We start from the raw sequence: 22,919 nt of genomic DNA on the forward strand, positions 1-22,919 counted from the left end.
AACCCACAGCTTTAAAAATAAATATGTTTAATCTTTACAGTGTCTGTAGTTTACAAGTCCTCTCTCTATCTCCCCCGAGTCTCTGTTGGCCAACCGTGATGTTTCCAGGAGTTGGTTCATTTGTTGTTGGTCTAATCTTCCTCAGTGGTCTCTGTGTCATGTGGTATGCAGGTCTGGGCTGCTGGCAGGTTGTCACACTGCAAGTAGGAATACACAACCTGGACCTGTACACATAGAGGGACAGAGAAACAGAAATCTCTACGACTGTGTTTGAAATCAACTAATGTCCTCTTTAAAAAATGGTATATGCATCCTCCTTTCCTTAATATCAGGTAATCACTGATTTGACATTACTCGGTTAGTTAAAGCCATAGAAATAAGGATGTATTGTCAAAGTACACTGAGTGTACAAAACGTTAAGGACACCTTCCTAATATTGAGTTGCACCCCTTTTTGCCCTCAGAACAGCCTCAATTCGTCGGGCATGGACTCTACAAGGTGTCGAAAGCGTTCCACAGGGATGCTGGCCAATGTTGACTCCAATGCTTCCCACAGTTATGTCAAGTTGGCTGGATGTCCTTTGGGTGGTGGACCATTCTTGATACACACAGGAAACTGTTGAGTGTGAAAAACCCAGCAGAGTTGCAGTTCTTGACACAAACCAGTGTGTCTGGCACCTACTACCATACCATGTTCAAAGGCACTTAAATGTTTTGTCTTGCCCATTCACCCTCTGAATGGCACACATACACAATCCATGTCTCAATTGTCTCAAGGCTTGAGAATCATTCTTTAACCTGTCTCCTCCCCTTCATCTACACTGGTTGAAGTGGATTTAACAAGTGACATCAATAAGGGATCGTAGCTTTCACCTGATTCACCTGGTCAGTCTATGTCATGGAAACAGCAAGTGTTTTTTCAGTGTACAAGAACAAAGGCTGTATCTTCACTATGTTTTATTATAAAGGTAATCATTATTATTTCTCCACAGAGGCCCAGTTGAGATGCTATGACCAACCTGCACCACCACCTCCTGAGAGATGTCCACTGGCGGGCTGCTCTGCCCCAGAACAGCCACAGGGGGGCGCAGTAGACTGGGACCAAACACAGTGGCCAGGTTCATCAGAGGCATCTTGTTCACATCCTGTCTGTCTGACACTCTGGAGAACAGGTGAGAGTATGATGTCATTGGCAAAGATACGTATGAGAGTATGATGTCATTGGCAAAAATACACATGAAAACCACAACGGTATGCAATGGGAGGTGAGCATTACATGGATATGATGTTTGTTAATATTGTGATGAAAGTGTCTACTAAATGACCGAATGTAAATAGTAACGTGTAATATGTTAATAGTAACATGTTTTTAGTAACATACTTGTATTTTTTATTATTTTTAATTACTTTCTAGCCCTACCACCCCTCCCATAATTGGAGTAAACTAGTGAACAACAACGCTTAGGCCTCTACTTCCAGCTTATACATATTATATACATTTTATGGACACAGTCTATTTTACAATAGTTCTATTTATTACTCCTGTCCTTCCTCTACCCTCAGCCTCTCCCATCTATTTCTGATGTCCATCCGGTTTGATTTCTATTTGCCATATCTTTCAAACTGTGCTCTTTCACAAAAGTTCTTAACCTATAACCTATATACGTTTTACGGACACAGTATGTTTTACATTAGTTATCTTGTTGTTATTAGTTGTTATTAGTCCCAACCTTCAGCTCCATTCAACACCTCCCATCTATCTCTTAACACCGTCCATATTGGATTTCTATTTGCCATATATTTTCCAACTGTGCTGTGATGTTTCACAAAAGTTCTGAACCTTTCTATTCTCATTGTTTCTACAGATTGTAAATTGAAAATAAACATTTTTGCTAAAAATATTTGTCACACCCTGATCTGTTTCACCTGTCTTTGTGCTTGTCTCCACCCCCCTCCAGGTGTCGCCCATCTTCCCCATTATCCCCAGTGTATCTATACCTGTGTTCTCTGTTTGTCTGTTGCCAGTTTGTTTTGTTTCGTCAAGCCTACCAGTGGGTTTCCCCTTGCTCCTGTCTTCTCCGGTTTTGACCATTCTGCCTGCTCTGACCCTGAGACTGCCTGCCGTTCTGTACCTTTTGGACTCTGATCTGGATTATTGACCTCTGCCTGCCCTTGACCTGTCGTTTGCCTGCCCCCTGTTTTTGTAATAAACTTTTGTTACTTCGACACTGTCTGCATCTGGGTCTTCTCCTGAAACGTGATAGTATTATTATATTATTGATCGATTGACTATGACTTTTCAGATCACCCAGTAGTGCTATCTGCAGGGTTAGCTCCAGGTACATTTTACAATTCTTCAGCCATTCCTGGTCCTGTGACCAAAAACAAGCTACATATGGACAGCACCAAAACAAATGATCTAATGAAGTCTCTTCGCAGCAAAATCTGCGGCGCTGGGAAGGTTGTATCCCCCATATAAATAACATTCTATTTAGTAACATACTTAGTGTATAACAAATATTGAGAAGAGGTGAGAGAGACCGTTTGAGGTGGTGGAGGAGGAACAGGAAGGTGTTTTGGTTGACGGCGGGACAGGACTGGAGCAGAGACAACATGGACACACTCCTGGCGCTCAGGTCTGGGATGTCTAACAGAGAGAAACAACACAGGTATGGGTGGAGAATTGTGTGTGTGTGTGCGTGTGCGTGTGTGTGTGTGTGTGTGCATTTGTGACCTACCCAATGCCTTGGTGAAGCTCTGAAACAGCTCTGTAGGTATAAGGGGTTCTGGTAGCTCCCTGAAGTAGAGCTTCAGTATACCTGAGACAGCATTCACATCTACACACCTCAACCTGGACACTGCCTCACGCAGATCTAGAGGGGGATAGAGAGAGAGAGAGGAAAGGAGAGAGATGGAGAGAGGAAGAGAGAGATGGAGAGAGGAAGAAAGAGAGTGAGAGAGAGAGAGGAAAGGAGGGAGAGATATAAGGGAGGGGGAGATAAGGAAGAGAGTGATAGAGAGGAAAGAAAGGGAGCAAAAGGGTGAGATAGAGGGAGTAAGATGCTGAGTATAAGTGGACATTACACCACAACATACTTGAACTACACACCTCCAGTCCCACCAAACACACACAGACTCACTGGTGTTGAAGGCAGTCTTGAGGTTGATGATGTCACTGGTAGCTGCTGATAGCCTGTAGATGCCCACCTCCTCCATTCCTCTCCTCTCCACCTCCTCTACACAGCAACGCACCACATGTGGCACCAGGACTCCCTCCTGTCTGGATACACACAAAACACACACTCCGGGTTGTGTTTGTACATACACACATTGTATGTTATCGGCATCCTAGAAAACTTGTCTTGGATGTTCATATGGCGTTTCGAATGATTTGAATTTATTCTAGAGACATGAAACATGCAAAGCACACACAGGGCAATGACTACTTTCAAGTTATCTAAAAATGGAGATGCAGAGAGTGTGTCATTTCCCTCTTCATGCCATTCTTGTCTTGCCACAGATCTGCTATTCTTATATTACAAGAAGTTACGGTCTGTCAGAGTAGTTTCATTTTACTTCCTAACCAGACAAGAGAGGGAGACTAAAGTAGACCCCACATTGTCATTGATCATTATCTTTATTATTATTATTATTATTATTATTATTATTATTATTATTATTATTATTATTATTATCTTATCAAATTAGTTAAGAGATGAGAAAAGGAGAGGAAGTCATTTCAGGGGGTCCAATCTGGCCCGCGGGTGTTTTGCTAAAAAACTACATATACAAAAAGAGGAACGAATTCAATATATTTGAAAATGGCTAAAGGCAAATCGAAACTGTGTAGAAATTATAATGGACCTACATTCATACAGTTTCTTGACTGTGTCTAGCTCGCTAATAATCACCCAAATTAAAGTTAGACAGTCAGGGAGTAATCAAAAAACTACGGATAGAGGACTATCTTTAGCAAATTTTGACGGGGGGAAAGATATATATATATATATATATATTTGACTTTTTAGTGATAGCCAATTGGTAGTTACAGTCTTGTCCCATCGCTGCAACTCCCATTAGGACTCAGGAGAGGCATACGTCCTCCTCCGGACCCTGCCAAGCCGCACTGCCCGCTTAACCCAGAAGCCAGTCGCACCAATGTGTCGGAGGAAACGCCGTACAACTGACGACCAAGGTCAGCGTGCATGCGCCCGGCCCACCACAAGGAGTTGCTAGAGCGTGATAGGACAAGGACATCCCGGCCGGCCAAACCCTCCCCTAACCCGGACAACGCTGGGCCAATCGTGCGCCGCCTCATGGGTCTCCCGGTCGCGGCCGGCTGTGACACAGCCTGGGATCGAACCCAGGTCTGTAGTGACGCCTCAAGCACTGCGATGCAGTGCCTTAGACCGCTGCACCACTCGGGAGGCCCACAGGGGGAAATATAACACATTTTAAGTGTGGCCCCCCCCCAGACCTCATCGAAGACAAAATGAGTTTGATACATTTTAGCGATTTACAGGAGCAATTAGAATTAAGTGCCTTGCTCAAGGACATTTTTTACTTAATCGGCTCAGGGATTTGAACCAGCCACCTTTCGGTTACTGGCCTAACGGTCTTAACCGCTAGGCTACCTGCCACCACTTTAGAGCATTAAGATGCACTCAGTGTGCCAAAATCTCAGGTCCTTAAAGCTCATTGGACTATTTGTAATGATTGACAGGACTCACTGTGCCACAGCTCCAATGGGCATGCAGAAGATGGGCTGTTGCTGGGCGGGGGCCAGACTGGGCGGGTCTAGAGGGTGAGGGCAGTACTTTAGAGACAGAGTCACAACCACCTGGCCTAGAGATACGGTCTGTCTCTTCCATCGCTTCTGTAGGAGGGCTGGGTCCAGCTAGAAAACATACACATGAACAGGTGAACACAGGCGCACGCACACACACACACACCCACACAGCACAGGAGGCTGATGAGGGGAGGACGGCTCATAATAATGACTGGAATGAAATGAATGGAATGGTATCAAACACAAGGAAACCATGTGTTTAATGTGTTCGATACCATTCCATTCCAGCCATTACTATGAGCCCGTCCTTCCCAATTAAGGTGCCACCAGCCGCCTGTGACACGCAGTATACACCTTTAAACAGATAAAAACACACATGTATGTACATACACACACACCTTCTAAACATGGGAGAACAGACACTGATACACACATCTAGGCACAGATGCAGACACACACCTGTATGGAGGTCTTGCCAAGGACTCGGTCCTCACAGCTCTCTCCTACCTCTGGCTCTAACACAACCAGCACCCTGAGGTTCTGAGCCCCATCCACCTGGAATGAGAACTCCTGAGGACAAGCACAAGCCTGTCAAAGAGGAGTATTGATGACATACGGGTAACACGACTAAGTTCAAATGGTAGTTTAAAAGACAAAATATCACTGAAAAGCATCATGATGGTATACAGATGTAGGATCTTAATTTGATCAACCTGTTGCGAGAGAACTTTGATGCAATGCAGGACATTTAAAAACGTGTTGTTTATTTGAGGTTTAAAAAGGCTTCTGAAGTTTGTAATTTCCATTTCGACATTTTAGACTTGATTTTCCCTTATGAAAACTGTATCAACCCCTACAAATATGTCCATTAATTATAATCCAGATACTAATTCACATGTCCTGTTGCTGCTGGATTATATTCCTGCTGTAGCAAACTGACCTAAATTAAGATCCTACATCTGTAACAACAATTTAGGTAGGATAATGATTCCCACTTTCAAAATGGCTGCCAGTAGAGCTAGCCTGGGTTAGAGGCCTTCACGGGTCCAAAAAGTTGGCCCTGGGGCTTTCCCACCCGGACTCGATATATGCATAAATATTTCTTTTTAAATATAGAGATCCGTTCTGAACAGACTTGAGGACAGCTAGACCTGTTTCGTATAGACCTGGTTGGATCCAGACCCGGTTCGATCCGAGTGATGGAAGCAGCAGAAAGGTCCATTTTTAAGCTACTTTATTTCCCGGAGCTGATAAAGCACGTCGGAGAGGAGGTAGAGAGAGGTGAGGGGCCGTGTTATGTGTAGCAAGTGACACAGTTAGCAGGGAGGAGGGAGGGAGGGAGAGAGACAGCAACCAACCAGGCCGACTCACGCTATAGTAGACTAATTGCTGCCATAGCTAGGTTATTTATCATCCAAACCGGGAGAAGCTAGTTAAGCTAGCTAGGCTAATCGAGATATGCACTTTCTCGTCATACAAAGTTACAAACAACAACAACTCCATTTACAATATAAAGTAGCAGCCTCCCACATCAGATCCGACCTAGACCCGTGACATTATTTTGAATTCTGGACCGGGTCTCGGGTATTCAGCTAGCCTGCGTACAGCATCTTACCTGGTCCCATTGAGGGCTGGGGCTGCTGACAGAGGAATGGGTCTGGGCCTGCCTCTCATAGAACTCAAAGCCATCCACCTCCACACACACATACATACCTACAGTAGGAGGGAGTAGTGAGACTCTGTTTAAGAGCTACAGTGGAGTCTGAGGGTAGAGTATACTGTATGTATGTACTATATCTGGGTAAGATATAGACATTGTGGTATGCATATGGATAGTGTTAGATATATGGTAGATGGTGTGCAGATGCTCACTGGCTGGCTGTTGTATTCCACAGGCAGAGTGAACGGCTACACTGAGAGTCCCACATAGAGATTCCTCCTCACCTTCTGAGAGAGAGAGAGAGAGAAAGAGAGAAAGAGAAAGAGAAAGAGAAAGAGAAAGAGAAAGAGAAAGAGAAAGAGAAAGAGAGAGAGCGAGAGCGAGAGCGAGGCAGTCATGCAGAAGCTCCTGACTTGTTATAACTTTCTGGTTGTTAAGAGTGAGATTAACAAAATTAAATAAGCAAACAAGATATAGGTAATCAAATTGTACAACTGAAGATCAACACAGGAGGAAAACATTGACAGAGTGTGAGTTAAAAGTGCAATCTTAATCGTGCTAGCTAGCTAAATTCAAATTTGCCAGCTAGTTCACTAGTTAGCTCCAACTGTTTATTGGTGGTAACCATAGCAACATGGCCACTGAGGCAGTGCTAGCAGAACTAGCAGCAGCAGCTAGACTGAGAGACTTTCCCCCCTTTTTTTAAATTTCCAGCAGGAAGAATCAATTTTAAACACAGAATTCAGAGGGAGAACCCGGAAACGTTGTTTGCCGACTGCTCACACAACAGGACTGTTACAAACCTGTTATTTCACACAGACCACACTACTGCCTGGCATACAGCTGTAACCAGGCATTTCAGCTATACAACAAAGAAAGGCATCTGCAACAGAAGGCAAAATACACATTTTTGAGGACAGCAAAAAGGACCAGGAAAACAGCTTTCTGACAGTAAACGTGTACCAGAATGGCACTGTCATGGTCCAGGGCAGTGACGCTGCACTCAGCTCTTTAGTGCAGGACTTCCCCACCTTGGGGACAATAGCAGAAACCAAAAAGGACAAGGACAGCACCCCGACCTCTCCCCTCACCTCAGGCACTCCAACAGCAGGAGCCCAGGCCCAGATCCACAGGTCTGTCCTCCCCCCTGCCTGCCTATGACCACCAGAGCCATGATCACACCACCATCAGCCTGCTGAGAGACAGGCTGGCTCTGTTAGAGGTATGGGTTACTGAGCTAAAGGAGCAGCCCCCCCAGCTACACCATCTCCAGCCCAGACACATAGCTTCTACAGGACCAGATCAACCAGTGCAGGACCCAGCTGAAGAACTCTGTCCAGGAGCTGAGAGAGAGCCTCACCACAGAGCTTGAGGAGGTAAAGGCCACCATGAGGAGAGAGCTAGTGCAAGTAAAGGAAGAGATGGCAAAGGAGTTGTCTGTCATCAAAAGGGTGCTGCAGCATAGAGAACAGACTGAAGAGTTTAGCACTGGAGTTTAAAAATAAATATTCAAGATGTTGACGTCATCATTCTGCAGGAGACATGGTGCAAGGCAGACACTGTCACTCACTCTCCCTCAGGCTACAGAGAGGTAATTGTGCCGTCACAGAAACACAGCTCTGTCAATAAAGGCAGAGACTCTGGAGGATTGATCATTTGGTACAAATCCGAACTACAAAATCGAATTGATCCCCTCAAAATGTGTAAATATCACATTTGGTTAAAACTGGATGTGTTCCTTTGCGCAATATATGTCCCCCCCTCAGAATCCCCATGTTACTCAGAGGAGATATTCCCCACCCTTGACGAAGAGACGTGCCATTTCCAGGCCAATGGCAATGTACTCATCTCTGGGGACACAAATGTGCGCACAGGAACACTACCTGATCTAACGAGCACACAAGGGGACAGCTTTTTTACAGGCCTTACTGTTTATAACTGTCTTAATCTCCCCCATAGAAACAACAGTGACAGCACCATCAACAAAAAGGGAAGGGATCTGTTGTAGCTCTGTCGAAGCCTGGGTCTGTACTTTGTCAATGGTTGGTTTTGGGTGGACTCTTTGGGGAGATTCACCTATTGCTCACCTCTTGGCCACAGCACAGTAGACTACATGATTACAGACATTGACCTTTCTCTCTCAGCTCATTCACCGTCAAGCCACTAACACCTCTGTCTGATCACAGCCAAATTACCTTGTTCCTCAAAAGAACAGACATGGAAACAACCACACATTCACAGCCCAGTAATCTGTACAAAATCAGAAGAATACCAGAATTCATACAGATGCGCCCAAAACAGCACAGAAGAATACCAGAAAGCAACAAGTAACCAGTAAATCCAAACACTCTTAGATAACTTTCTGGATACCACATCCACTCACAGTAAAGAAGGCATCAATCTAGCAGTAAAAAAAATCAACAATATATTCAGGCAAATGGCAAAAGAAACACAACTGAAATCGATAAAAAACTAACCAAAAAAGACCACAGATGACAACTGGTTTGATGCAGATTGTAAAATTATAAGAAAAAAAATTAGAACACTATCAAACCAAAAGCACAGAGACCCAAATAATGGTGAATTATGCCTTCATGATTGTGATACTTTAAAACTCTATAAACGTACACTCAGAACCAAAAAAGCACAGTACAAAAGCAAGCAGCTGACACTAATTGAGGAGTCCATATCACAAACAACTTCTGGCAAAATTGGAAAAACCTAAAAAAATAAAATGAAACTAGAGGAATTAATGATACAAAATGGTGAGATATGGAAAACCCATTTTAAAACAGTACAACACCATTCAAATTGATGCAAATGCAGAACAATGCCAAATTCATGAGAAGTTGAATGGATTAGAAAAAGCTAGAAAGGACAATCAAAATCCATTGGACTCCCCAATTACTGACCAGGAGCTCTATAAGAAACTTCAGGCCCTCAAATTTAAAAAAGCATGCAGACCTGATGGCATCCTAAATCAGATGCCCAATTCACTAGTGCAAAATTTCAATTGGCTATATTAAAACTTTAATTTGATCCTGAGTGTAGGTTATTTCCCTGACATCTGGAATCAAGGACTCATAACCCCAATATTTAAGAACGGAGACAAATTTGACCCTAACAATTACAGAGGCATTTTGTGAACAATAACCTGCGGAAGATTTTCTGTAGTATTATAAATGTAAGAGTTCTAAACTTCCTTAATAAGCACAATGTCTAGAGTAAAAGCCAAATTTGATTTATACCAAAACATCGCACGACCGATCATATTTACACCCTACACACCCTGATAGATAAACATGTCCACCAAAACCATACCAAAACGTACGCTTGCTTTATCGACTTCCAAAAAGCATTTGATTCTATTTGGCATACAGGACTGTTCTACAAAGTTATTGAAAGTGGTGTAGGGGGTAAAACATATGACGTAATTAAATCAATTTGATTTATGTGCAGCATCAAAATAACATAATTATTTAACCACGGGTGGGACCTTCGCCAGGGTTGCAATCTGAGCCCTGCACTCTTCAATATTTACATCAACGAATTGGCCACTATTCTAGAAAAATCCTCAGCCCCTGGTGTTAGTCTCCACAATTCAGAGGTTAAAGGCCAGCCCTTCGCAGATGACCTGTGCCTGCTGTCACCCACAGCACATGGCCTACAGCAGAGCCTGGACCTGCTAGAGCAGTACTGCCAGACCTGGGCCCTGGCAGTAAACCCCCAAAATACAAAAATAATGATTTTCCAGAGAAGATCCAAATCTCAGGAATTAGAGCAAAGTTCTCAATTGGTACAAAATATATAGAGTACTGCACACACTACAATTACTTAGGTTTAAAAGTAAGCTCAACTGGACACCTAAATGAGGCAGTGAATGAACTGAGAGAGAAAGCACGCAGGGCATTCTACGCCATTAAAAAACAAATTCAAATTGAAATACCTATACAAATTTGGCTAAAACTAATTGAATGTGTCATTGAACCAATTGCACTTCATGAGAGAGAGAGAGAGAGCGAGAGAGAGAGGGTGAAATGTAGAGTATGGTAGATAAAGAGACAAAGTGAACGGAAGTGAGCGTGAGAAAGGTGTGTGTGAAACGATGTCTCACCAGGCAGTATGCTGTGTACGGGAGGCTGTTGGGTCATTCTCAGTTTGACACAGGAGCTGGTCAGGGTGAGCAGATCTGGAGGAACCGTTTCTATGTCTGAGAAATAACACACACACACACACACACACACACACATCATAGACCACTTGAATGACGTACTGTGCAACAAACTACAACCATTGATGTACTGTCTCATTAACTAATTCACTCATTAACTCACTTACATACATTACACACTCATTCACTCACACACTCACTCACTCACTCACTCACTCACTCACTCACTCACTCACTCACTCACTCATACACCCATTTACTCACTCACACACTCACTCATACACTCCTCACTCACTCACTTCCTCACTCACTCATTAACTAATTCACTCACACACAATCTCACTCATTCACTCACTCACTCACTCACTCACTCACTCACTCACTCACTCACTCACTCACTCACTCACTCACTCACTCACTCACTCACTCAATCACTCACAAACACACTCACTCACACACACTTACACACTCACTCACTCACACTCACTCACTCACTCACTCACTCACTCACTCACTCACTCACTCACTCACTCACTCACTCACTCACTCACTCACTCACAAACACACACACTCACTCACACACACTTACACACTCACTCACTCACACACTCACTTACTCACTCACTCACTCCCTCACTCACTCACTCACTCACTCACTCACTCACTCTTACTCATTCACTCACTCACTCACTCACTCACTCACTCACTCACTCACTCACTCACTCATTCACTTACTCACACACCTACACTCACACACACTCCCCTCTCACTCACTATCTCCGGTGAGTCTGTGGATGGCCTCTCTCCACTCCTCCAGTTCATACAGAGATGACATCACCAGAGTGTGGCTCTGAAACAGAACGCACACAGAGGGGATGTATGTGTATGAGGGTTTAGGTGTGTGTGTATGTGTGTCTTTTTGGTTTTACTATCCTTGTGGGGACCAGGAGTCCCCACAAGGATAGTAAAAGAAGGAACATTCCGACAAGTGGGGACATTTCGCTGGTCCCCCACAAGGAAAAAGGCTATTTTAGGCTTAGGGGTTAGGTTTAGGGTTAGGGTTAGAATTAGGGTTAGGGGTTAAGTTTATGGTTAGGGTTAGGGTTAAGGGTTTGGGGTTAATGTTAAGGTTAGGGTTAAGGCTAGGGTTAGGTTTAGGGTTAGGGGTTAGAGAAAATACTATTTTGAATGGGAATCAATTGTTTGGTCCCCACAAGGATAGTAAAACAAACGTGTGTGTAAAACATATGGTGTGTGTGTATGTGTGTGTGTGTGTGTGTGTGTGTGTGTGAGTGTGAGTGTGCGCGTGTGTGCGTGCGTGTGTACCTTGGCGCTGGGGCTGTGTAGTTCCAGGGGGAGGAAGGGAGAGTGTGTGAGAAACATCAGTTCAAGCTGCTCCATCTTCTTCCTGCCTCGCTCTATAGTACGAGCTGCCAAGGACTTCTGTGGGACAGGCTTCTGTAGGACACACACACAAAGTTCATATTTGAAATCTGATTACTTTACAGAGTAATGGTTCTATTGGATAATACCACACACACACACACACACACACACACACACACACACACACACACACACACACACACACACACACATAAAGACTCACCATGGTCTGTCGAAGTTCATGTCTGAGCAGGTACATCTTAGCTCTCATGGAGTGTATGCGCTGGTATGTGTCTGTGGTGCGCTCCATCTCTGGTCCCCAGTGGAGTTTCAGTCCAGCTAGAGGCAGGTACCAACAGAACCTGTACTGGGCCTGCTTACTGGGAGAGAGGACACACAATGTGTGATTTATAATAATAAATAATAATATGCCATTTAGCAGACGCTTTTATCCAAAGCGACTTACAGTCATGCGTGCATACATTTTTTTTTTGGGTATGGGTGGTCCCGGGGATCGTTCCCACTACCTTGGCGTTACAAGCGCCGTGCTCTACCAGCTGAGCTACAGAAGAAAGAAAGTCTCTTCATAAACTTCAACTCACCCTTGGGCCCCGCCCTTGAGTTTGGTGCACAGCAGCAGGTCAGTGTATAGGAAGAGATGGCAAAGGTTACGCCCCCCCTCACACACATCCACCACGAAGCCGTCACGCATCAGCTGACGCCGCTGCAACACACACATACAGCGATGGTTACGATATGGTGTGTGAGACTGTTTGAGGGTGTGTCGTGGTTGTTGGGTGCATGTGTCCGTGTGTGTGCATCATAAGGGTGTGTGCAATGTGCATCGTAGGTGTGTGTGCAAGTGCGTGGATGTATGTCTGTGTGTGTGTGCGTCGTCTCTGTCCCTCTCACCATGCCCCTGCTGAGGGTGACCTCTTGTTTGCACTGTGACCCCTCGTTGACCCCAGACAGGAAGCTCCGGGACAGTCTCAGAGCCTCCTGCAGCACGTGGTGGTCACTATGCATCTGGGGAGTGTGCTTCAGCAGGTCCTATACAGGAGATGAGAGAGGGAGGATGGAGAAAAGAGAAAGTGGGAAGGAGAGGAAGACAGGAGAGAGAGTGGTAAGTGTATAGATGAGTGTCGGTGGTTAGGTGTACAGATAAATGAATGGATGGACGGATGGGGGGACACTCTTACATGCAGCACTAGGGTTGTCTTGGTGACTCTGTCCAGAGGCTTGTACAGGAGAGCTGGAGGGAGATAGACAGACATCCAACATGTGATTCATACAGTGGAGGGTGGAGGGACATACAGTGACTCTTTAACAACACGTAAAACCTTCATCTTACCCTCAAAGGTGTATTTAGTCTTAGATTTTTCTGATCCATTACAAGACATCATACTCTGAAAACAGGAGAGAGCGAGAGTGTGAGAAAGTTGAAATATTGCAAAACTTCAACTATGAATTTGCTAATAATTCATGTGTTTTGTTCTTAATAACAAGTGCATAGAGACAGAGAGAGAGAGAAAGATGTTGCAATGCACACATTTCCAAATCAGTAATGTCTGTCTCTCTTACCTCAGCTAGTATTCTGAAGCTTACATCGCCCAGTATTCTGAAGCTTACCTCGGCCAGTATTCTGAAGCATACATCGGCCAGTATTCTGAAGCTTACATCGGCCAGTATTCTGAAGCTTACCTCGGCCAGTACTCTGCTTACATCAGCCAGTATACTGAAGCTTACCTCGGCCAGTATTCTGAAGCTTACCTCGGCCAGTATTCTGAAGCTTACATCAGCCAGTATACTGAAGCTTACCTCGGCCAGTATTCTGAAGCTTACCTCGGCCAGTATTCTGAAGCTTACATCAGCCAGTATTCTGAAGCTTACCTCGGCCAGTATTCTGAAGCTTACATCGGCCAGTATTCTGAAGCTTACATCGCCCAGTACTCTGAAGCTTACATCGGCCAGTATTCTGAAGCTTACATCGCCCAGTATTCTGAAGCTTACATCAGCCAGTACCCTGAAGCTTACATCGGCCAGTACTCTGAAGCTTACATCGGCCAGTATTCTGAAGTTTACATCGCCCAGTATTCTGAAGCTTACATCGTCCAGTATTCTAAAGCTTACATCGCCCAGTATTCTGAAGCTTACATCGCCCAGAATTCTGAAGCTTACATCGGCCAGTACTCTGAAGCTTACATCGGCCAGTATTCTGAAGCTTACATCGGCCAGTATTCTGAAGCTTACCTCAGCCAGTATTTTGAAGCTTACCTCAGCCAGTATTCTGAAGCGCTGGTCAGTCTGAGTACAGCTCCTCACGATCTTCACAGCACTCTCATAGTTATCTATGAAACCACGATACACACCTAGCTGGCTCACCTGTGTGTGTGAGAATAGGTGCGAAATAAGACACCTGTAGCTGATAGTGGATCAATAAAAGGATGGATGGATGGAGCAGGAGGAGTAACTCACAATCTTGAGGAAGAGGTCTCCAACAGTTAGGTGGAAGCCCATTTGGCCCTGCTCTTTCCCCGGCCCCGGCCCCGGCCCCGGGTCTGTCTCTGGGTGTGTTTGTGGCCCCAGCGGCACCAGGCGGTCCCTCAGGCCACTGTAGAAGTCTCTGTGCAGGTCTCTGAGCTCAGGCACCTGGTAGAACACAATCTGGACCTGCTGGCCGGATAGAACCGGCTGAGACGTCCCTGCTGTGGCCTTCAGAGCCTTCATAGGCTGGGAGAGGAAGGAGGTGAGGGAGGGGATGGGGGGGGGGGAGAGACAGAGAGACACAGAGAGTGGGTGTGAGAATTTTTTTTGAGAAAGCGGGAGGTGAGAAGAGAGTGATTATTACAGAGGTTTAATCAAGCATGCTATAAACATTCACACATTAGTAAATATAGACACACAGTACACATGTATCTCTCAAAAGCCTTTTTGACACTCACTCTCACAGCACACACACTAAAAATTCTCTCTCACACACTAAGCTTTACACACTGTCATACAGATCCACTGATGATGCAATCTCTATTGCACTCCACACTGCCTTTTCCCACCTGGACAAAAGGAACACCTACATGAGAATGCTATTCATTGACTACAGCTCAGCGTTCAACACCATAGTGCCCTCAAAGCTCATCACTAAGCTAAGGATCCTGGGACTAAACACCTCCCTCTGCAACTGGATCCTGGACTTCCTGACGGGCCGCCCAAAGGTGGTAAGGGTAGGTAACAACACGTCTGCCACACTGATCCTCAACACGGGGGCCCCTCAGGGGTGCGTGCTCAGTCCCCTCCTCTACTCCCTGTTCACCCATGACTGCATGGCCAGGCACGACTCCAACACCATCATTAAGTTTGCCGACGACACAACAGTGGTAGGACTGATCACCGACAATGATGAGACAGCCTATAGGGAGGAGGTCAGAAACCTGGCCGTGTGGTGCCAGGATAACAACCTCTCCCTCAACGTGATCAAGACAAAGGAGATGATTGTGGACTACAGGACAAAAAAGAGGACTGAGCACGCCCCCATTCTCATCGACGGGGCTGTAGTGGAACAGGTTGAGAGCTTCAAGTTCCTTGGTGTCCACATCAGCAACAAACTATCATGGTCCAAACACACCAAGACAGTCGTGAAGAGGGCACGACAAAACTTATTCCCCCTCAGGAGACTGAAAAGATTTGGCATGGGTCCTCAGATCCTCAAAAAGTTATACAGCTGCACCATCGAGAGCATCCTGACTGGTTGTATCACCGCCTGGTATGGCAACTGCTCTGCCTCCGACCGCAAGGCACTACAGAGGGTAGTGCGTACGGCCCAGTACATCACTGGGTTCAAGCTTCCTGACATCCAGGACCTCTATACCAGGTGGTGTCAGAGGAAGGCCCTAAAAATTGTCAAAGACTCAAGCCACCCTTGTCATAGACTGTTCTCTCTGCTATCGCACAGCAAGCGGTACCGGAGCGCCAAGTCTAGGTCCAAAAGGCTTCTCAACAGCTTCTACCCCCAAGCCATAAGACTCCTGAACAGCTAACTATTTTTCTTAATTAACACTTTATTTAAAAAATTTCTTTAAAAAACTGTGTTGTTGGTTAAGGGCTTGTAAGTAAGCATTTCACTGTAATTGTTACGCCCTGGCTCTGGGGACTCTTAAATGTTGAGCCAGGGTGTGGATTTTCTATGTTTAGTTTTCTATGTTTTTGTTCTAGATCGTGTTGATCTATGTTGGCCAGGGTGGTTCCCAATCAGAGACAGCTGTAGCTCGTTGTCTCTGATTGGGGACCATACTTAGGCAGCCTGTTGGCACCAGTTAGTTTGTGGGATCTTGTTCCGTAAAAGTTTGTGTTGTGTAACCTCAGGACTTCACGTATCGTTTTGTTGTTTTGTTCGTGTGTTGTGTACGAAATAAAATGTACGCTTATCACGCTGCGCCTTGGTCCGTCTCTTCCTGTAATGGACTTGACAGAAGATCCCACCACAAGAAGACCAAGCAGCGTGTCCAGGAACAGACAGCCTGGACTTGGGAGGAGATCCTGGACGGGAAGGGATCCTGGACTGGGGAAGAGATTCAGGCCGGAATGGATCGCCGTCCTTGGGAGGAGACTGTGGAGGCGCGCTACAGAGAGGAGCAGCGGCAACGCAGAGGGTACCGGCCGAGGAGGAAGCCCGATAGACAGCCCCAATAAACAAATTTGGGGGGGCTAAAAGGGTGGTTGGCGGAGCCTAGAGTTAGAGTAGAGCCAACTCCCCGTACTCAGGCTAGGAAGCGTGATACTGGGCAGGCTCCGTGTTATGCGGAGCCACGTACTGTGCCGTGAGTGTTCCGGCACAGTCCTGTACGTCCGGTGCTAGCACCACGCACGTGTCGTGCTAAGATGGGCATGCAGCCAGGACGGGGTGTGCCGGCTCAACGCTCGTGGTCTCCAGTACGCCTCCTCGGTCCCGTATGTCCTGCGCCAGTGCCACGTGCTGTAGCGCCAGTACGAGTGCACAGCCCTGTACGTCCTGTGCTGATGCCTCACACATATTGTGTGGAGATAGGCATTCAGCCAGGACGGGTTGTGTCAGCTCTCCGCTCCAGACCTCCAGTCCGCCTCCAAAGTCCGGCCCGGCCCGTTCCGGCTCCCCGCACCAAGCCAGTGGTGCGTGTTCCCAGTCCAGCCCGGCCTGTTCCTTCTCCCCGCACCAAGCCAGTGGTGCGTGTTCCCAGTCCAGCCCGGCCTGTTCCTGCTCCCCGCACCAAGCCAGTGGTGCGTGTTCCCCAGTCCAGCCCGGCCTGTTCCTGTCCCTCGCACCAAGCCAGTGGTGCGCGTCGCCAACCGGTCCGGCCTGTTCCTGTCCCTCGCACCAAGCCAGTGGTGCACGTCGCCAGCCCGGCCTGGCCTGTTCCTGCCCCTCGCACCAAGCCAGTGGTGCGCGTCGCCAGCCCGGTCTGGCCTGTTCCTGCTCCCGCACCAAGCCAGTAGTGCGCGTCGCCACCCGGTCCGGCCTGTTCCTGCTCCCGCACCCAGTGGTGCGCGCCAGCCCCGGTCCGGCCTGTTCCTGCTCCCGCGCAAGCCAGTGGTGCGTGTCGTCAACCGGTCCGGCCCGTTCCTGCTCCCCGCACCAATCCAGTGGTGCGCGTCGTCAGCCCGGTCCGGCCCGTTCCTGCCCCCGCACCAAGCCAGTGGCGCGTGTGTCCAGTCCGGCACGGCCCATGCCTGTTCCACTGGTGCCTGGTCCGGCACCGGTTAGCTGCTCCACTCCGGAGTCAGAGCAATCCGCTCCACCAGGGTCCGGTCCAACTCCAGTCAGCGGATCCACTCCGGAGCCAGAGCAATCCGCTCCACCGGTGTCCAGTCCAGCTCCGGCCAGCGGCTCCGGTCCGGAGCCGGTAAGGTTTGGTCCACCGTCGTCGGGTCCAGCTCCAGTCAGCGGGACTAGACCAGGGGCGCAACGGGGAGGTGGAGAAAAGGTGGTGGTCACGCCCGGAGCCGGATCCGCCTCCGAGGCGGAATGCCCACCCGGCCCCTACCCTCTTGTGTTTGTGTGGCGCGGTCGCAGTCCGCGCCTTTGGGTGGGGGGTACTGTCACGCCCTGGCTCTGGGGACTCTTAAATGTTGAGCCAGGGTGTGGATTTTCTATGTTTAGTTTTCTATGTTTCTGTTCTAGATCGTGTTGATCTATGTTGGCCAGGGTGGTTCCCAATCAGAGACAGCTGTAGCTCGTTGTCTCTAATTGGGGACAATACTTAGGCAGCCTGTTGGCACCAGTTAGTTTGTGGGATCTTGTTCCGTAAAGGTTTGTGTTTTGTAACCTCAGGACTTCACTTATCGTTTTGTTGTTTTGTTCGTGTGTTGTGTACGAAATAAAATGTACGCTTATCACGCTGTGCCTTGGTCCGTCTCTTCCTGTAACGGACTTGACAGTAAGGTCTACACCTATTGTATTCGGCGCTTGTGGCAAATAAGATTTGATTTGATTTGATTAGTCACACTAAGCACAAGCTTCTGAAGAAACAGCCCAGACTTTCCAACATGGGTGTACTATGGTCTGACCAGCCTTACGATACCAAGCCAAATGGGGGTTATTTCTCTATTTGTGTTGCTTGTTGACACAAAAGCAGAAGCATGTATCTTATAATGAGATAGAGATAAAGGAGTAGAGAAATTAAGAAATAAAAAAGGACTTGGTCACTCGTTATTGCAAAACCACTTCCTATCACACTCACTCATAATGATGCCTACTTGTAATGGACTCTGGTCGAATTCCAATACAAAACCTCACCCACTTCCCTCAGCCCTAGTTCACCAGGTGTAAGCAATGTGTAAGCAATATGGAGAAAACAATCCTTTCCAGAAGCTTAGGTGGAGCCATATTACACCATAGGCTACCATATTCAGTGCATTCGGAAAGTATTCAGACACCTTGACTTTCTCCACATTTTGTTACGTTACAGCCTAATTCTCAAATGTATTAAATAAATACAAATCCTCATCAATCTACACACAATACCCCATAATAACAAAGTGAAAACAGTGTTTTAGACATTGTTGCTAGTCTATAAAACATTTAACTATTCAGACACTTTGCTATGAGACTTGAAATTGAGCTCAGGTGCATCCTGTTTCCATTGATCATCTTTGAGATGTTTCCACAACTTGATTGGAGTCCACCTGCGGTATATTCAATTGATTGGACATGATTTGGAAAGGCACACACCTGTCTATATAAGGTCCCACAGTTGACAGTGCATTTCAGAGCAACAACCAAGCCATGAAGTCGAAGGAATTGTCCGTAGAGCTCCGAGACAGGATTGTGTCGAGGCACAGATCTGGGGAAGGGTACCAAAAAATGTCTGCAGCATTGAAGGTCCCCAAGAACACAGTGGCCTCCATCATTCTTAAATGGAAGAAGTTTAGAACCACCAAGACTCTTCCTAGAGCTGGCCGCCCGGACAAACTGAGCAATCGGGGGAGAAGGGCCTTGGCCAGAGAGGTGACCAAGAACCTGATGGTCACTGACAGAACTCAAGAATTCCTCTGTAGAGATGGGAGAACCTTCCAGAAGGACAACCATCTCTGCAGCACTCCACCAATCAGGCCTTTATGGTAGAGTGGCCAGACGGAAGCCACTCCTCGGGTAAAAGGCATGACAGTCCGCTTGGAGTTTACTAAAAGGCCCTTAAAGGACTCTCAGACCATTAGAAATAAGATTCTCTCATCTGATGAAACCAAGATTGAACTCTTTGGGCTGAATGCCAAGCATCATGTCTGGAGGAAACCTGGCACCATCCCTACGGTGAAGCATGGTAGTGGCAGCATCATGCTGTGGGGATGTTTTTCAGCGGCAGGGACTGGGAAACTAGTCAGGATCGAAGGAAAGATGAACGGAGCAAAGTACAGAGAGATCCTTGATGAAAACCGTCTCCAGAGCGCTCAGGACCTCAGACTGGGGTGAAGGTTCACCTTCCAACAGGACAACGACCCTAAGCACACAGCCAAGACAACGCAGGAGTTGAGTTCAGAGACAAGTCTCTGAATGTCCTTGAGTGGCCCAGCCAGAGCCCGGACTTGAACCCGGTCGAACATCTCTGGAGAGACCTGAAAAAGCTGTGCAGCCACGCTCCCCATCCAACCTGACAGGGCTTGAGAGGATCTGCAGAGAAGAATGGGAGAAACTCCCCAAAAACAGGTGTGCCAAGCTCGTAGTGTCATACCCAAGAAGATTCAAGGCTGTAATCGCTGCCAAAGGTGTGTCAACAAAGTACCGAGTAAAGTGTCTGAATACTTATGTAAATGTAATATTTCTGTTTTTTGTTTTTAATAAATGTGCACAAATTTATACAAATCTGTTTTTGCTTGGTCACTATGGGCAATTGTGTGTAGAATAAGGCTGTAATGTTTTTTAAAAAAAGTCAAGGGGTCTGAATAGTTTCTGAATGCACTGTATATTACACCTTATCCCTTTCAGGTCTGCGAGGTGGAGACAACAGTTAGAGAGGGAAGGGAGCATGGTTTTCATAATGAAATCAAGCCCTGAACAAAAGAGGGAAGCCATTCTCTCAACAAAGAATTACAGAAGTGTCGTGGCTACAGGAGGAAGCAGCATGCCACCCGACACCAGAGCGGGTAAAAACGTGTGTTGTAATTGTTATTGCAAATGATGCTGTATGGCACAATACATAACCGCATGCTTAAGGACACTTATAAATGAATAAACACACAAAAGACCCTGAGCAGTGTGTGTGTGTGTGTTACCATTAACAGTGTCTCCAGCTCATTGAGGTAGATCTTCTCACTGTCCAGGATCGTTCTCAGGACCATGAGCCTTCTATCCAGCATATCTTCAAGGGTACGCAGGACCTTAAAGACAGAGATAACACTGCTGTAAGTGTGTGTGTGTGTGTGTGTGTGTGTGTGTGCAGGTTTGATTGATAGGAGAGGAAGGCACCATTGTGCAATAACTCACAGGGGTGTCGGGCAGGTCCATGCTGTCTGTCTGGAGGGGGGAGAACACCTCCTCCTCTGGGAACACATCTTCCTCCAGTGGATCAGGACCTGTCCCACCAACAGCCTCCACTGAGATACAGTAGAAACACACACATAATTTACACAGAAAGAAAACATGCATACAAACACATACTTTTGGCAAGACACACAGTAATGTACTTGCCTGGGATATGCTGTGTCTCAAGGTAATCAACTGCGTCCTTGAATACCTCCATAGCGCTGATATATCTGTAACAATATCAGTGAGTGTCTGGGTGAGGCGACTGAGTGTGTCTCTAGAGAGCCGAAATAAAGAGAACATGCGCGTGCAGCAGCCGTTAAACTTCCTGTTTCAGTGGCAAAAAAAATGATATGCCTGTATCAGGACAGGAGTGACACATTTGTAAAGCAGTATTGTCCAACATTGAATTGTCTGGTCCAATATCCAATAGCCTAATTTGCCTAGTAAAAAAAAAAAATACCTTGGGTTCTGTAGCCTATTCTCAAATAAATTACTTAACCTTTACACAGGATGAGAGCAGTGAGCACAGCTCAGTTTGACGTCTCGCATCACCGTGTTGGTTAACCATAATCTGGAATGCAGCACCTTGGACAGCACAGGCAGGAAATGGACGTCACGTACACATGCAGCAGCGAAACTGTGACCCAGAAACACCTGTGATACTGATGACAAGCAAAATAATAATTTCAGCAGTAACTCGCTGCAATTGTAAAATTATGGTAAAACTACTGACATGCTGTTGTAGTATATATTTTTTATACACAATGATAGCCTATGGTTTAGATATATTAGATGAATGTCACTGTGAACCAATCACTTATTATAGGGACGGTAAAGTGGTTATTTACTTATAAAACAGGTCCATCTAGTGGTCAAACGTTTTGTACGTTTTATTTAACTGATAAAGTTGATCTAGGCAACGTCATGCCTTGTTTTATGATTTAATTATTCGGTGAGCTCACATTTGCGTCGAAGTTACATTATGAAATCACATAGCATCGTGAAGTTAAGTTCCCGGTCTTGTGATAACATATACATTCAGAAGTCTATTTTATAGATTTGTAGATCCGGTTTCCCTTTCTTCTCTATCCTTCGAGTATCTTCTGAGAGATAAAGGGAATAGAATATAGGATCAATCAAAATGCCCCGCCATCTATCGGGAGTTGAGACAGGCCAGCGAAAAGGCTCGACAGGTGCTCAAGAGACGCGCTTTCCAGACCATAAATCACTATCATCTCATTGGTACGAATTTGTATTTTATAGGTCCAATAATATTCTGATAATCTGTGATAATATTTAATCTCCATCAAGTGCATACCTTGGCATCCAGGCCTTGATAGGCTTACTTGTAAACTAGCCTATTGATAGGAAGATGACTGATAGCTAACCGGTTACCAAGATTATTCATTTGATGATTCCTTCGATCTCTCTCGGTTCTCTTTGATCAAATAGAGTCGCACCATTGGAGTTTGGGAATCCGCGGCTCCTTCGCCTCAACGGACCTGCTCAGCAATTCTCACCCGCAGTCCGCACACAATGCACTTTCCCTAGGTAGCCTGGAGGGGATGCTATCGCTACACTCAGGTATGGACCAACCACGCAACCATTGACTTCTATTCTCTCTCTGTCTTTGTCTCTCTCTCTCTCTCTCTCTCTCTCTCTCTCTCTCTCTCTCTCTCTCTCTCCCTCACACTCTCTTATTTTATTAGGGTCCCCATTAGCTGTTCCTAATGCAGCAGCTACTCATCCTGGGGTCTCTCTCTCTCTCTCTCTCTCTCTCTCTCTCTCTCTCTCTCTCTCTCTCTCTCTCTCTCTCTCTGCCCTTGAGTGGCTATCATCATCTTCTTTTCTGCTTTCTATGGATGGATGACCAGTTTCTTACACTCACCAGTCCTTTCACCTTAACCCCATGTGTAACGTTA

General features: G+C 46.3%; 1 protein-coding gene across 2 annotated transcripts; it reads right to left on the bottom strand.

The window, feature by feature from the left end:
- Positions 1–10: 10 nt before the first annotated feature.
- On the bottom strand, positions 11–21,351 carry LOC121572111 (active breakpoint cluster region-related protein). 2 transcript variants are annotated; one of them, XM_041884029.2, is made up of 22 exons: positions 21,160–21,351; positions 20,956–21,065; positions 20,745–20,849; positions 14,481–14,735; positions 14,280–14,387; positions 13,357–13,411; positions 13,205–13,257; positions 12,918–13,055; positions 12,608–12,729; positions 12,229–12,385; positions 11,946–12,077; positions 11,394–11,469; positions 10,563–10,658; positions 6,661–6,732; positions 6,404–6,501; positions 5,248–5,358; positions 4,730–4,896; positions 3,140–3,279; positions 2,738–2,872; positions 2,541–2,646; positions 1,019–1,160; positions 11–224 (listed from the first exon to the last, which is right to left on the bottom strand). In XM_041884029.2, exons 1-22 carry the CDS (start codon positions 21,209–21,211, stop codon positions 132–134), a joined length of 2,523 nt encoding a protein of 840 aa, XP_041739963.2. In that variant the 5' UTR covers positions 21,212–21,351; the 3' UTR covers positions 11–131. The 2 variants fall into 2 exon arrangements, with proteins under 2 accessions (XP_041739963.2, XP_041739962.2); XM_041884028.2 differs by having other exon boundaries at positions 6,661–6,735; positions 21,160–21,350.
- Between the last annotated feature and the right edge of the window lie 1,568 nt (positions 21,352–22,919).

Source organism: Coregonus clupeaformis, unplaced genomic scaffold (genome assembly GCF_020615455.1).
Source record: "Coregonus clupeaformis isolate EN_2021a unplaced genomic scaffold, ASM2061545v1 scaf3117, whole genome shotgun sequence".
NCBI lineage: Eukaryota > Metazoa > Chordata > Actinopteri > Salmoniformes > Salmonidae > Coregonus > Coregonus clupeaformis.

Excerpts from the sequence above, each read along its gene's own strand:
- LOC121572111 (XM_041884028.2), bottom strand. The coding sequence starts at position 21,211 with ATGGAGGTATTCAAGGACGCAGTTGATTACCTTGAGACACAGCATATC. Across the intron at positions 14,736-20,744 it reads AGCTGGAGACACTGTTAATG|CCTATGAAGGCTCTGAAGGC; the intron begins GTAACACACACA and ends TTCCTCTCCCAG. Across the intron at positions 3,280-4,729 it reads CCCATTGGAGCTGTGGCACA|ACAGGAGGGAGTCCTGGTGC; the intron begins GTGAGTCCTGTC and ends GTGTGTATCCAG.